The sequence below is a fragment of the Polyodon spathula genome, chromosome 25 (assembly GCF_017654505.1).
Source record: "Polyodon spathula isolate WHYD16114869_AA chromosome 25, ASM1765450v1, whole genome shotgun sequence".
NCBI lineage: Eukaryota > Metazoa > Chordata > Actinopteri > Acipenseriformes > Polyodontidae > Polyodon > Polyodon spathula.
In genome coordinates, this window is record NC_054558.1 from 7,464,602 (window position 1) to 7,478,614 (window position 14,013).

Genomic DNA, 14,013 nt, shown 5'->3' on the forward strand with positions numbered 1-14,013 from the left:
TATTGCTGGTTATTTTGTATTGTTAATATTACATAAAATGTCTTTAAAAATGTGCACTGGCCAATATTGACTCACAACTGCTGTTGATATATGTATATTTTTATTTATTTTTTTGCAAAAAAGACATTGCTGTGACTATTATTAGCTCTAGCGCAAAGTTGTTTTCACTCCTCCTATCATGGTGTAGGTTTCTGTCTTTGCAAGTTATGACCGAGAACAATAAAATAAAATGATTTAGGAGGACAACAAGCTGTGAGAATAGGAGGAAGTGCATTATACTGCCAAACATCCATTGAAAATAAATACATAAATGAAATCATTTCCTCAAATAATTGTTTCAGGTAAAAAATAAAAAAAAACACACACACACACACACATCATCAAAACAAACCGACCGCAAGAGACGATAGAGTGTCACTCTGACAGGGTTGTATGAACTGCACTTGACCGAACTCTGGGGAAAAAAGAAAGAAGTTTCAGTTTCTCTACAGTAGAAACTAGTACACTGTCTTCCTGCCTGGCACAGCTTTTACAAAAGGGGGAAAAAAAAGCACCAAGCAAGGTGTCTCCATAAGCATCTCAAATTGGATTGTAATGAGGGGACGCTGTGGCACCTCTGGAACTTCCCGGCATCATTAAGATGCTGCAGCAGCGTCCAGGAGCGTGAACAAAGGCTCTTTAATTGACAGAGGTCAACTGCAACATGGAGGAAAAAGGAAGAGCGCGAAGGGAAACAGGTTTGCCGAGGCACAGCCAGGCGTTTGCGGAGAGACGGGCAGTAATTAGAAGAACTGTTTGAAGAGCAAGTTTAACTGATTAACAAAAGGGAAGAAAAGAAGAGAGAGCAAGAGAGAGAGAGAGAGAGAGCGAGAGAGAGGGACTGTGAAAGAAAAGAGAGAGGCGTGCACACGGTCCCACTGGGTTGAATAGGAAACCCAGCATTGTGCATTTTAATGAGTTTTAATCTTGTTTGGAGCTCATTCATCTTCACGATTCATTTAAATTTAAAACCAGGGCGCAGCATCCCTGGCCCTATGCATTTCAGAATGACACATGTGAGATAATGTTCCAGACGTTTTGGTATGGTGCCACTTCTTTAAGGCATGTTGGAGAAAGCGTCAGCTTCTGCAGATATTAAAAACATTGAAATCCTTTTCATCTAACAGCACGCCCTTGCTTCATGACCTTCATTGTTTTGGTATAAAATGTGCATTGCTTGTTTAATTCAGCACAGTGCTTCAGCAGATATACTTCTTGTATTACTAGGCACAAACTTTGTTGTGTATACACTAGTTAAACCCCAATAAAACCTCAATATCCACTGAAGTAACCGATAATTAAACTGTACTGCTGCTTTACGCTGGTTTGTTTATATTTGTTTCTGGCTGATTTATATTTGATTGTATTTGTTCTGTTGCAGATCAGGTTTCAGCATAAAGAATGTAGGTCTTTGAAAGTATGACGTACAGGTTAGAGAATGCTGTTATATTTTTTAGCACAATAAATCGTCTTTGATACTAAACGTAATCATGAAGAGAATACTGAAGCACTAAGAGGTCCTTTCACTTGAGAAGGTCAGGGTCTCAGTAATGGTATTTAAATAAATGGATGATTAATACATCGTCATTCTCTGGAGTTCTCTCTGCCTTTCCATATTTCAGGGTAATTATCACACTGTGCTTCTGCTTGCGCGTGCACAGACACGCGCACGCACACACACAGACGCACACACGCCCTCAAGCTAAGGCACTTAAAAAAAAAAACAAAAAAAAAAACACATTGAACAGACACAGAAACCAATTGCCTAAAAAAGTAATTGGTTTGGAGAGTGTAAAGTGTTTTTTATTTTTTTTTGTATTGGTCAGGAAAGATTCCCTTTAATTTTTTTTAAAGGAAATATTTCAAAACTGTTTTTTTTTTTTTTTTTTTTTTGAAGAAAATACAATGGGCAATAAAGGTTTGTTTTTAATTCTCATTGAAACCAAGATTATGCCTAAAACCTGGAATTAATGAGTAAAAAAGAAAGACATATATATACAGAAATATAAATGGCCTGTTTATCTAATGCTTGGTCTACTTTGGAATCTGTCACTTGTGCTGGAGTGCACTGGAGAACCACAGAGATAATTGAAAAAATGACAGGGAGCACTCAAGATGCATCCCCTCACTGCAACGGGTTGGGAACACCACCACAGAGCTGTTTATCCTTGTCGAAATCTATTACTCACTTTGGCGTGGAAATATAAAAACACACACTCGACACTGCATCACACCCGGTTTGCAGCCTGTAGAGTCCATTGGTCGTTTTAGAGATTTCCAAACAGTAGTTTGATTTTTTACTCCCTCCTGGCCAAGGGGAAGGGGGTACCTTACAGCAACGTCACCTTTCATTTAAACTGCCTGTGGCACAGCAAAGCTCTGCCGTTTAGAAATTGGCAGGGATGGGGTTAATTTCCCCTACCTGCCTGGGTTTATTATGTTCAGGTGGCTGGGGTTGATTAGTTGATTAAATGATTAACTTAATTAACAATCAATCAGTGCCCAGCCATCTGACATAAAAGGAGGCCTCTGATTCTCATTTGGGAGGAGGGAGCTGAGGAAGCAGGTTGGTGGTTTTTGGTTGTTTGTATTTTTGAAATTTTGAATCCAGAGAAGGCATTGCCCAGCCGGGAAACATTATTTTTGTAAGTTATGCTTTTTTTTTTTTTTGCCCTTGTGTACTTTTATTTTGTGTGTTGTTTATAATAAAATCGTTATTTTTTTGAACTGCAGTCTGTCTCTGGGCCTCTATCCACTTGCCAGCCTGCCACACTGCCTTAATCAGATATGATGTTTAGCTTGGTGTGATTAATATGTTAAATTATTAAAATCAGAGCGAAGACACTTGGAAATCCAGGTATGGTTAAAACAAAACTGAACACTGCAAAGCATGTAGGGATAGGGGATGCCACAAGAAACATATTGTACAGAATGTTGTCAACACAGAATTAAAAAGCACCATATTTTATAGAATTATTATACAATGTTTTTGTTGTTTTTCTTACACCACTGTAAATGCATTTGAGTGTTCAAAAGGTGCCCAATATCAATGCATGGTTGTAATATGGATAAACACCAACTCCATCACTGTCTAAGAAACAAATTATTTTATTTGTGAAAACTGGCAACTACCTCTAATGTTCTCTAACTATATTGTTATGATAACTTACTCTAAATTTGTTAACTGCAAACAGTTTAAATGTCATGTTTCAAAATTACATAAATACAGCTTGTGTTCTGATTTTATCAAATAAATGAATTTGGTACTTGATTACCTGCTCCCGCCCCCTGCGTTAACCCCTAGATCCTAAAATACTTTGGGGGAATTGGTCACAACAGAAGCAGCACCCACAAGAACTCTTACAGCCTTCTGTTTTCTTTTACTTTCCAGAAAGGTAATGGAAGTTCCAGCGCAGTAATAAAACACTGCTTGCTCTAAAGCAAAGAGACTTTGTGCTGTCACTTTGTTATTTTCAGAGAGTACTGAGCCTTGTCCAGTACACTGCCAGTGGGACTGCTTCTTGACAGCGTCCAGACAAATGAAAACCTTGTGCCGAGAGAGTGGACTAGGAAGTGCAAGTTCAAGTGGAAAATCCCCCCCCCCCTTCCATTGAACACCCCACTGCGCCAGAATAAAAATGACAACAAATTTCCACTGGAACACAACAGAGATTACTTTACCGGGGAAATATAAAAGCCTATTATCGACCGGCCTTCATTACACATTTCACTCATGTTTAAAAAAAAAAAAATAGTTTCACACTTCGCTGCTTGAAGCTAAACTCTGCAACGGCTACCACCAATTTCTTTTCTTGTTTCTACCCCCCAAACAAAGTGCAAACCAAGCAGTTTTAGAAAGTACACTTTAGAAGAAAAAAAGATTGCAGAGAGCAGTATACCACTGGTAGAAATGTTTGTGCTCTTCACATGCGATTATTACATTTCAAAAGGACTGGATATTTAAGACACTCCATACTGACAAGTCCTGCTTTATTGTTTCCTGTTTGATGCATCTACTGCATAAACGTAATGTGGGATTAAGTGGAGGCAAGACGACGGCAAGCAAAGAGAGAAATCCTACCCCACAACTGAACCTGAGAGTTTCTTCTGTAATGACTTCTGATTTCAGGGCTTGATAGCAGTGCGATTCCCACATTTGCACGGCAATCTGATTGAACCACCTTCCAGACAACAGGACACCATTGTCCTGGGACTGACATCTCTAACAAAGGTCAGCAGAAAACCCTCTTCCCACACTGCAATGAACCCTGAGGATATGCAACATACTCAAAACTACATAATGCACTATTACTTGCACTGGCACCAACAATGTATGCATGCAACTAATGGCTTCCATTTATTTGCATTATACTTGCATTATATATACTTTTAACTCAACATCTCCAACGATGTGTGTCTAGCACAGATGCTCATTTACTTTCCAATCAGATATTTGCCAGGTTCAGATCAATACATTTAAAAAAAAGTTACTTTAGTAGCTGGCAAGAAAATATGTCCCCGTTAGAATGAAGTCAAATGGACTGACCCCAATCTTCCCTATGATGCATGACAGCAACGGTCCATAACTTCTCCTGCTTTGTATTACTCGAAACAAAAAGAGGTCAAGCTATGTGGAGCCATTGTACTGTATCTGCAAAATATGAGCCACTTACTGCACTTGGGAAAGCAGTCTGAGTAAGAGACAGCCAAGGTAAACCCTTTCAGCTCATTTAAAAGGGTGAACCGCATGACCACACTGTAACAGTGTTATCAGTTCTATCTATTAAGATGCCTAGTGTCTAAAGAAAAAAATAAGGAACGTAATTAGAGTGTCAAATGAGCCCTTTCATTTTATTTTATTTTTTTAATTAAAAATGAGGCACCTCAATAATACATGAAAAGGAAGCTGCTTTTTTCAATTACCAAAAAGAGGTTTGTTGTTCTGTACAGTGCCTACACTGAATCTTGCAAGCGTGTACAAGTTCAGAGGTATTGGCATGTGTTTGTGGGAAATGTGTATCACCCCCCCCCTCACCTCATATGGGGGGGGGCCCCCCACCCCCCACGGGGGGTGGGGGTGGGGTATAGATGCATATCTAATGTACAACACAAGTAGGACGTTCCAAATCAAAATCTCCCTCAAACCCACATTGATTCAGCAGCCTGAGCTCCCCAATCCCTGAGATTAAGAACAGAGGGTTGAAAAGCCAGGTTAGAGCCAGCAGGGACCGCTACCCCTGGGCTATGGAAGAGCCCGGCTGACAGTTCAAAAGGTGGAGGCCCTCGCCGTTATCTCATTAATATATGAGCCGAACTCATTATATACGAATATAGCCGAGCTGCACGCATCCTGGGTGTGAAGCCTGGACCTGCACACTGTTTTTTTTCTTGTAAATACCTCAGGTTTTCAACCCTGGGAGCTCTGCACTTTCTAAAAAGACAAGGGTTCCAATTGTTCACGGGGGCATTCATGCTCGGCTTCAGGGGGCTTAAAAACCTTGAATCTAAACAAGTTAAAGAAGTTCTAAGATTGGGTGTTTATTCAGGTCCTGCAGCCCCCCCCCCACCCACTCCCCACACACACACACACACACACAAAACAGACGGTTTGAATTTACAGTTGAATAAAATAAAATAAAGTTGTAGCTGACTTAGACATAGTGAGGAAGACTGACCTGCAATAAGACTCAGCTGTCCACAACTGCAGACTGAGCAATAACTCCTGCCCATGCCTCAGTTCAAGACGGTCCGATTTTTCTAGTAAATGGTATATTTTGTATCTGGAAGCGCAGTACAAGCCTTTTCTTAATCCTCATTTTTCTATGAGCAACCACAGTCAGAAAATAAAATAAAAAGCAGTACATCTTAAACTCTGAGACTGGATAGAGGTGGCTCAATTAAACAATTCAGAGCAAGGTGCTGGACTGGAAAGGCCAGCTTTGCCCACCAAGTCTTACAAGCCTGTTTTAGAAAGCTGCAGCCTCAAGTTCAATCTAATTAGTGTGATTTGTTAATTAAATGAACGTGGCGCTAACGAGGTAACCTGATGTTCCTTGATAATGTTAATTACCCTAAAGGGACCACCTCTCAGCGTAACCATTTAAAAACTGTCAGCCTACATTCTCTCTTTATTACTGATGATTTCAAAATGGTCTTCTCCCGCTTTATTTTCTATCCACTTGGCACACAGTCACTGGGCTGAAACCTGAGAAGGCAGCACTATAGGTCCTGCTAAAATGAACTTTTCTGCACAGTTGTTCACACAGTATTAAGAACATGATGACGAGTGAACCCTAAAAGGATTGGTATGTGTCACGCAAGGATAACAAAACCTTTAGCGCTCATCTGTTGCATCACTTACTTCCCAGCAGATTGTCCACACTAGAAACGCTTGTTAACAGAAGTTAATTCATAATGTTAGGGCTTTGCAACAAAGCAATGCTTTACTAATTTTGTAAATAGCTGTATTTATAAATTTGGGGTAATATTCATACTGGCACAAAAGGTTACTGGAGTATATAGATATGGGGCAGAATATATTTGGCCACAGAATGTGGAAGGGTGCAAGCTATAAAGTCCTAAATGTAACTGGTTCTTGAGTAAAAATGCTACCAAATCCAGTACACTGCTTCAAATTAGGCATGGAACCACTGCCAAATTTAACATGCAATAGAAAACAACTGCTCTCCAGAACTGAAATGTGTTTAACACAGTCCTCCAGCACAGCTACAGGGGTCGAAATAGTCAGTGTAATTTGTGCTTGCAAAGTTATACACTATCTGGCTAAAGCGCTGGTAGAGTGGCGTGTGGGCAGGATGCTGCTAGCTTGGAAGCTGACGGATCGCTTGTGCTTAAGTGTCATTTGCATGGATTTCCCAGATAGATTTACAGGAATCTGAGGACTCTCCTGATAAGAGGCAAATCCAGCTAGGAAAGGGGGTACTCCAACTAACCTCAGGCTTGGTTAGGAACTTTAAGAAGAATGGGAGAGAGCAAACTCCCTTGCATAGCTCCAAAGTGCACATGCTTTTTAATAGTGGAAAATACTGTAAACTTCCTTTGTGACCAGCGCCTTGGAAAAAGAACGGTCCACTCCTTTCTCTGCAGAGTTCTGCCACCAGTAGCTGAAGATAAGCTTTATTTTGATGCTGTTGTTGTTTCCATTCTGGTTTTAAATGGAGTCCCTACAGCTTTAATTCCAAAGAATGCTGTGAAAAACATTACAGGCTCTAATTGAAGGCGGCCAATAAAACAGTTAGGTGCAGTAATGGGACTAGCTTACACATGTAGATCGACTGACCACATCACACGATTTATTACTTAAAAAGGGTTCTATGATTTAATATAATAAAATCAGTCTCTACATTCTAGTATAAATCAGCATGTGAACCAGGCTTGGGTCAATCACATTTCTCAATACAACACTACAGGTTACCCACTTTGAAATGCTGCATCAACTTTCATAAAATTGCTGTAATAAAAATCACATCATATTTCATCTAAAACTACAAGATACTTTAAAAAAAAAAAAAAAAAAAAAAAAAATCTGATCTAGGTGGAACGTGGCTTAATATGTCAAATTAAGTCAATATCATCTCCAGCTTTACATTTAATTTCAATGTGTGTAATTTTAAGGAGTAGATAAATATTCGGTCTCCCATTCAGAGGACACTGAAAGGTAAGCACTGGCTGTTTTAGTGTGTTTGTCTGTGTGTGTTCCTGTGTAAGTATGGGAGGATGGAACAAGACAGACAGAGGACAAGCTTCTCAAACCTGCACGGCCGCCTGCTTATTCTCGTTACTGTTCAAGCCAGTCGCCTGCTGAAGGAGGAACTGCCGCGCTGCCTGAAGAGCCTGCAAGAGAGACAGGGGAGAGATGTTATAGAGGACGGAGGGTTAACAAACAAATACACACACATTCGCTTAACTTGTGCTGCATGAAACAACTGTCACATTTGTTGACTTTTTTTTTTAAACAAACAAAAGGAAAACAAGTTGTACAGGCTTACATAACTTCTTAAATAACAGAAGATTGTAAAGATATGTTCTTTGTGGAATGCATTATGAAATATGTACGTTACTTTGAAGGTACAATGTTAAAACTTGACAATAATACCAAGTTTATCGATCTACATACATACATGCATGCATACATACCTACACAGACAATTTTTTTTATCGTTTACTGTAAGTTGTGATTGATTAATTAAGGATATCAACTGCTACTGTCTTATTTTTAACTAGACCTAGACTTAGGCACAGTAAGCAAATACTCCATTATAAAAGGAGAGCTTACATTTGAATGCAATGGAGATTTCTCAGCTATTTAAACTATCTTCTGTGTCTCATTAGAAATTTGAATCACAACATCTGTCATTTTAGGCTCTAACCCAACTGACCGTATCCTTTTTCAAATTAAATACAAATGACCCGCTATCAAAAACAAGCAAACTGCAGTGTTTATAAAGCACAATCAGGATGCACATTTGTTTCCTGAACTTGCAAGAAACAGCAGGTTACCAGGTAACAAAACAAACACGGATTTATGAAAAGACAGCCCCTACAAGAGTTAGATCCTCACATATACCATGCAAAACCAGAACCAACCGAGTAATGATGTCAACCAGAAACAAGCCGGGTCTGCACTGGAGCCACTGCAAAGTAAACCCAGTAACTTTGATAATATGTTCTGTATATTTGTAGACAAGTGGAGAGGAGAGACCAAGTCTTGGAGCGAGACAACTCTAGAAGGACATGGTCTTTATCTGTGGACTGGTTTACTCGTAGGGGAAAAAAAAAAAAGGAACCCTCTCCCTTTAAGAGGAAATAACTGTCCCACTCACAATTAAATGCATTACAAAAAGATTTAAGCCAGCTGTATTAAAAACACTTGCTGTTTTTGCTGAGTGAATTAAAAAAAATACCACCAACCTGCACATCCACTGTTTTCCCTCTCTCTCTCTCTCTCTGGCATACATTACAGATCCTATCCAGTTGTGGTACACATAACTTAAAGTGACCACAAGTGCTTAAAGTCAAGTTCTGCCCAACATAGTCATATGGTGCAAATTATTGCAGCACACGCTGCAGAGCACGCTTTCGATGTCTGTTAGCAATAAGGGGCTAGTTTGTATAAATTACCACACTGATTACCAAATTTCTGAAATGCTATTTATGGGTTTAATACATGCTAACATTACCATGTAATAACGGATTTTGTTCATCTTCTCCATGGAACTTCCTACGTATTGAATATTGCTTCGTTGGTAACTGTTCATTTTTAAAAAGTTATATTTTTAATTGACAAAGTTTTTTAATATATATATATATATATATAATATATATATATATATATATATATATATATGTGTGTGGTACACAACACACACACAGTGCATTCATTGTGCAAAGCATCTTAAGTTTAAACGTTTTCGATGGAAGCAAGCACAAAGGCTACCTGACTTCGTGATCGTCCAGCAGGTACTACTGATCCATTTCTAAATGCCATACTAATAAAGATTTACGCTACGTTATTTGGAGAAAAAGGAAGAGGTAAGTAGAGGGGGGGGGGGGGGGGGGGGGGTATCCCCCCCATCGCTTTACCTTCACCCTGGTGAACCAGCCCTTACTGTACCATCTCTTTCAGCAGTAACGTTTATTCGAGGGAGCTGATCCTTTAAAGAAAATGCCATTAAAGTCAGAGCTACTGCTGAACAACAGGGCTATTGTGCTTGTATGTGTTAGTCAGGTTTTATTACAGTGGCGCGCAGGCAGAGAGAAAGGGGAAGGGGGGGTGAGGAGGTCAAAGCCCAGCTTGGAAGCCTGTGCACAGTGTGGGAGTTCTTCTGACTTGTCATCGGTTCAGCTGTAAATCAACACTCCCGACGTCGGCTTTAATAACAGTGCATTTTTTTAATTCATCAGGGGTCAGGGGTTTTACGCTGTTTATTTTTTTTTTTTTTTTTTTTTTATAAAACTTAGGAATCTAAAATGGTTATAATTTTATCCAAGAGTAGAGTTTATAAGCCAGAAGGGCCATTAAAGCAAATTAGGTATTTAAAAAAAAAAAAAAAAAAAAAAAAAAACCCACACATTTAAATAACTACAATCTTTGTTTAAAATAAACTCCTCGAGGTCGAAGATTCATTCACCGGGTGCTCTCAAAGGCTTTGACATTATCCTCGGCCAGCCTCCGCACAGTATACTGGCAAGAACAATATTACTATCTGAACATATGGATGAAAGGGTCGGCACTGCAACATTCTCCTCCAGGTTGCAGGTTTCAATCCGGCGTGGATCAGTAGTCACTGGACGGCTGGTGTTGGAAAGCGAGTTTATAATGGTGAACAGGTGGCCACCACATGCTGAAACTGCTCCTGCTTCTCAGAAATCAGCTACTGTGTTTTTTCTGGGTTTGACTATAATTGCAGGAATTCCATACACAATGTAAGTTTTAAAATATCCAATATGCGTATTTTCTTTTTACTTTCAAAACTTATGTATAAACCCTTTTACAGTCCCTGTACTCGACTGCCTGTCAACCTGAACTTCACATGTCTGGTAACTGGAGCTCCAGCCCTGTGGAGGCACACCCAGAGCTTCTTGCAGGCTTTGTGTATTCTGACCCCAGCGCTCCGCAACGTCTCATGGGACCTCCTCAACGGGGTCACGTACCCCAACACACTGTCGCAAGGCGTAAAAATCACACTGAGAAACAGCCACCTGCAAGGGGCATTATCGTTCAGGATTATTTAGAACTTCCCTCAGTATTTTTGTTTATTATTATTATGATACATATTTCCATCTGTATTAAAAACACATGGCTCACCGAATCTAGGGTTAATGGAAATACGCCAAAACCTGCAGTTTACTGGTTTGCCAGAAGGGGAGCTGTTTTGTGTACGTGGGGGTAGATGTCTGTTAGGGCTCAGCATTGTGGAATGATTCACCTCAGACAGTAAATTAAAAAAAAAAAAAAAAAAAAGGCATCTCTTGTTGTTATTCAATAAATGTGAGTATCTAACATTTACCCTGTGAGTTTTGTATGTTGAAACGGTAGTCTCTGATACCTAACACACAGCAAAATAAACAAATCAGTAAAACTTAACAACTTAGACAAATTAACCAAACTATTTAAAAACAGAAACCCCAGCATGACTGTGAAAACTGGAGCCAGAATCTGAAGGGGACAGCCCTAAAAGGGGAAGCAATTTTAGCCACAATTGCATTTTTACATTTTGGTAGCATTTTTAATACATTTGACAGCTTTGTTTTGAATTGCGTTTTTACAGCACACATGCAGTTGCAACTCAGTAACCTACAGAAAGAGAAACGAGAGACTGCGCACACTGGCAGATCAGCCTCCAGTCCAAGGCTGGGCTGTCTGCAGCCCCTTGGGCGAGAGGGATTTGGAACTCTGTAATACTTCTTAATGCGAGTTTGTAAAGAAGATGACGGTTTCTGACAAATCACTGACAGCTGAAAACAAAGGACTACACCAAGGCAGTCATTCAATTAGGGGTTTATGGAAATACAGCACCTCTTCACAACAAGAGAAGCCCTAGGCATGGGAAACGTGGACAGATCATGTTAGCTGAGGGCATTAGTGTCTCAGTATGGATGTGATAAACATAGGATATATGATCCAATTACTTGGAAAGTGAATGGTTCTGCTGACAACACTAATTTTCAGGACTTTTTAAAAGAAATGCATCTTGATATCAATAGGGTCCCTAATAGACTAGGCCAAGACAAGGTAAAATAATGTGTACCCAATACCCTGCCCAGTAAGGGGTGGTTGTGGGGTGGCTGTTGTCAGGACGGTTGTAAATCAAGCACCAGTCCCAGAGTGTTAGGGCCAATTTCATGGTGGGTTTCCTATAAACTCCAGAGCTGGTCCCAATTCAGCATTTTCCTTTCTGAGATTTTTTGGCCCAGTCACATTTTAAAAAAAAAAAAAAAAAAAAATTATATATATATATATATATATATATATATATATATATATATATATATATATATATATATACACACACACACACACACACACACACACACACACACTCTCACTGGGATGACTAATCTTTAAAATAAATAAATAAATAAAACAAACACCACAACTGTTTTCCAGCTCATTATTATTCCCTTTTAATAAATATTTTTCCGTTACATACAAATGCACAGTTTCGTTCTGAAGCAGGAAATGCTACCTGTCACGCAGTGCCTTTCATACAGTACTTATTTTCAGATCTCAATCAAAACCAGTGTTATAAAATACTTCGAAACGGTAGTACTGTTTAACACAGAGATTCTCTACTTTCTCTAATTTCTACAGTGCTGTTACTCGATTTAGTTAATGGAACTTGTATTTGATGCAGCCAAAACTTGTACAAAGCTTTACATACGTAATTATCATTAACAAACACTTTGACAGCTGTATTTCTTTAATGTATAATGCTGCAATAGTCAGAAATCAGAAGACATGGGAAGAGACAAACCAAGGCGTAGCCCATTTCTGTGTCAAATACAAATGCGGACGCTGACAAAACTGGCGAGGTAGAGCCTTCCTTCAGAAAACACTCAGCCAGCTAGGTCCGGCCGAGAACTGTCCACTCGGGGCTGCATGAGCTTCCCACTGGCGCTCCCAAACACAAGCGCTTTGTTGAGCTCTGAAGCACAAAATTACAAGATGTGAAAGAAAAAAAAAATAAAATAAAACACGTTGGGCTCATAAGCGATGTTTAGATGACATTTTTCAGACATTGATTACACCTTTGATAAATCACCCCACATCCTTGGAGCAACACAAAAAAACGACAGAAAAATAGAATACAAAAATATAAGAAAACAAGACGGGCGGTAAGGCGGTTTGGAGGCATTTAAAAGATACGGGCGCCTCATTCAGAAAATGTACTTTCATAAAACTGTATTCAAGTAGCTGGTTACTATTTATTGTATTATTTTGGATTTCTTTTCACATACACGCGGAAAAAGAATAAATAAACGCATTATTGCACTTGGCTGTAACGAACAAAAAGAAATGTGGGCCAAACTATACACAGCCAACAAGGATTAAACAAAATCAGGCCCTCCCGGCTACGCCGAGCCAAGTTTCCAACCCAGGCAGCGACTGGAGTGACGGCCTTGGTCACCCTGTTTAACCAGCGGTCAGCTCCTCTGCCGGTACCTGCTGGAGCTCTGTATAAAACACGAGCAGCTCTGCAGCAAGCTCTAGTTAGAGAGCTGTTGATTTTAGAGGCTTTCTGGGCATCTGTTTCACTGGCTTCTCATGTTTTTTAGCTGGAGTCAGCGACACCTCCAATAACCTCAGCTGATTTTGTCTCAAATTATAGCAACTTTGCATTAAAGGTTATGTGTTTTCAGCTGGGAGAACCCGACGTGTTGGTTTATTATGGGCCAGCCTCAAAAGGCCAATTTCTTGCTTTGCAGCTCGACCATTTTGTTCCAAGCCGCCACAATTTAAAGTTAAACCATTTAAGTACATCAAGTGCCAGCATTTCTTTCACTTTACCGCTAGACGGTGCCCTGAAAGCAGCACATTTGGATTTTGATTAGGATCTCAAAAAGGGATCCACGTATTTTAGGGGGTTAAATAAAGTTTAGTCTGGATTTTAAAGCTTCAATAAAGTTTTAGGGGCATTGGATATTCTCCAGAAGTGCTTTCTCACACTATACCGATTTCCCAGTGCTCAATGGCAACTGCGTAATACATCAAAAGCAATGCCAAGTTACAGACAAGATCATTCATATTATCTTATATGCAACCGAATCATTAGCGTCTCTTTGCCACTCGCAATGGACAGCTAAAAAGGGCTTTATTTTTAATGATGATAAAACATATTTTAAACATTTTCGAAGTACTGCCAAAAATGTATTAATTTAACTAAATAAGAAAAAAAGGATATTTATTGTTAAAGCAGATTTTTTTTATTTTTTTTATTTTTTTTTTTTAAT

The 14,013-nt window shown here is 39.4% G+C and overlaps 1 protein-coding gene across 8 annotated transcripts in view; it reads right to left on the minus strand.

Moving 5' to 3' along the window:
* LOC121299586 (forkhead box protein P4-like) overlaps nucleotides 1–14,013 on the minus strand; it is a 96,610-nt gene that overhangs the window by 37,842 nt on the left and 44,755 nt on the right. For all 8 annotated transcript variants that reach the window (XM_041227393.1, XM_041227392.1, XM_041227390.1 and 5 more), the window contains one exon: nucleotides 7,813–7,893. In XM_041227393.1, the coding sequence (XP_041083327.1) occupies nucleotides 7,813–7,893 (81 nt within the window). The remainder of the gene's footprint in view (nucleotides 1–7,812; nucleotides 7,894–14,013) is intronic.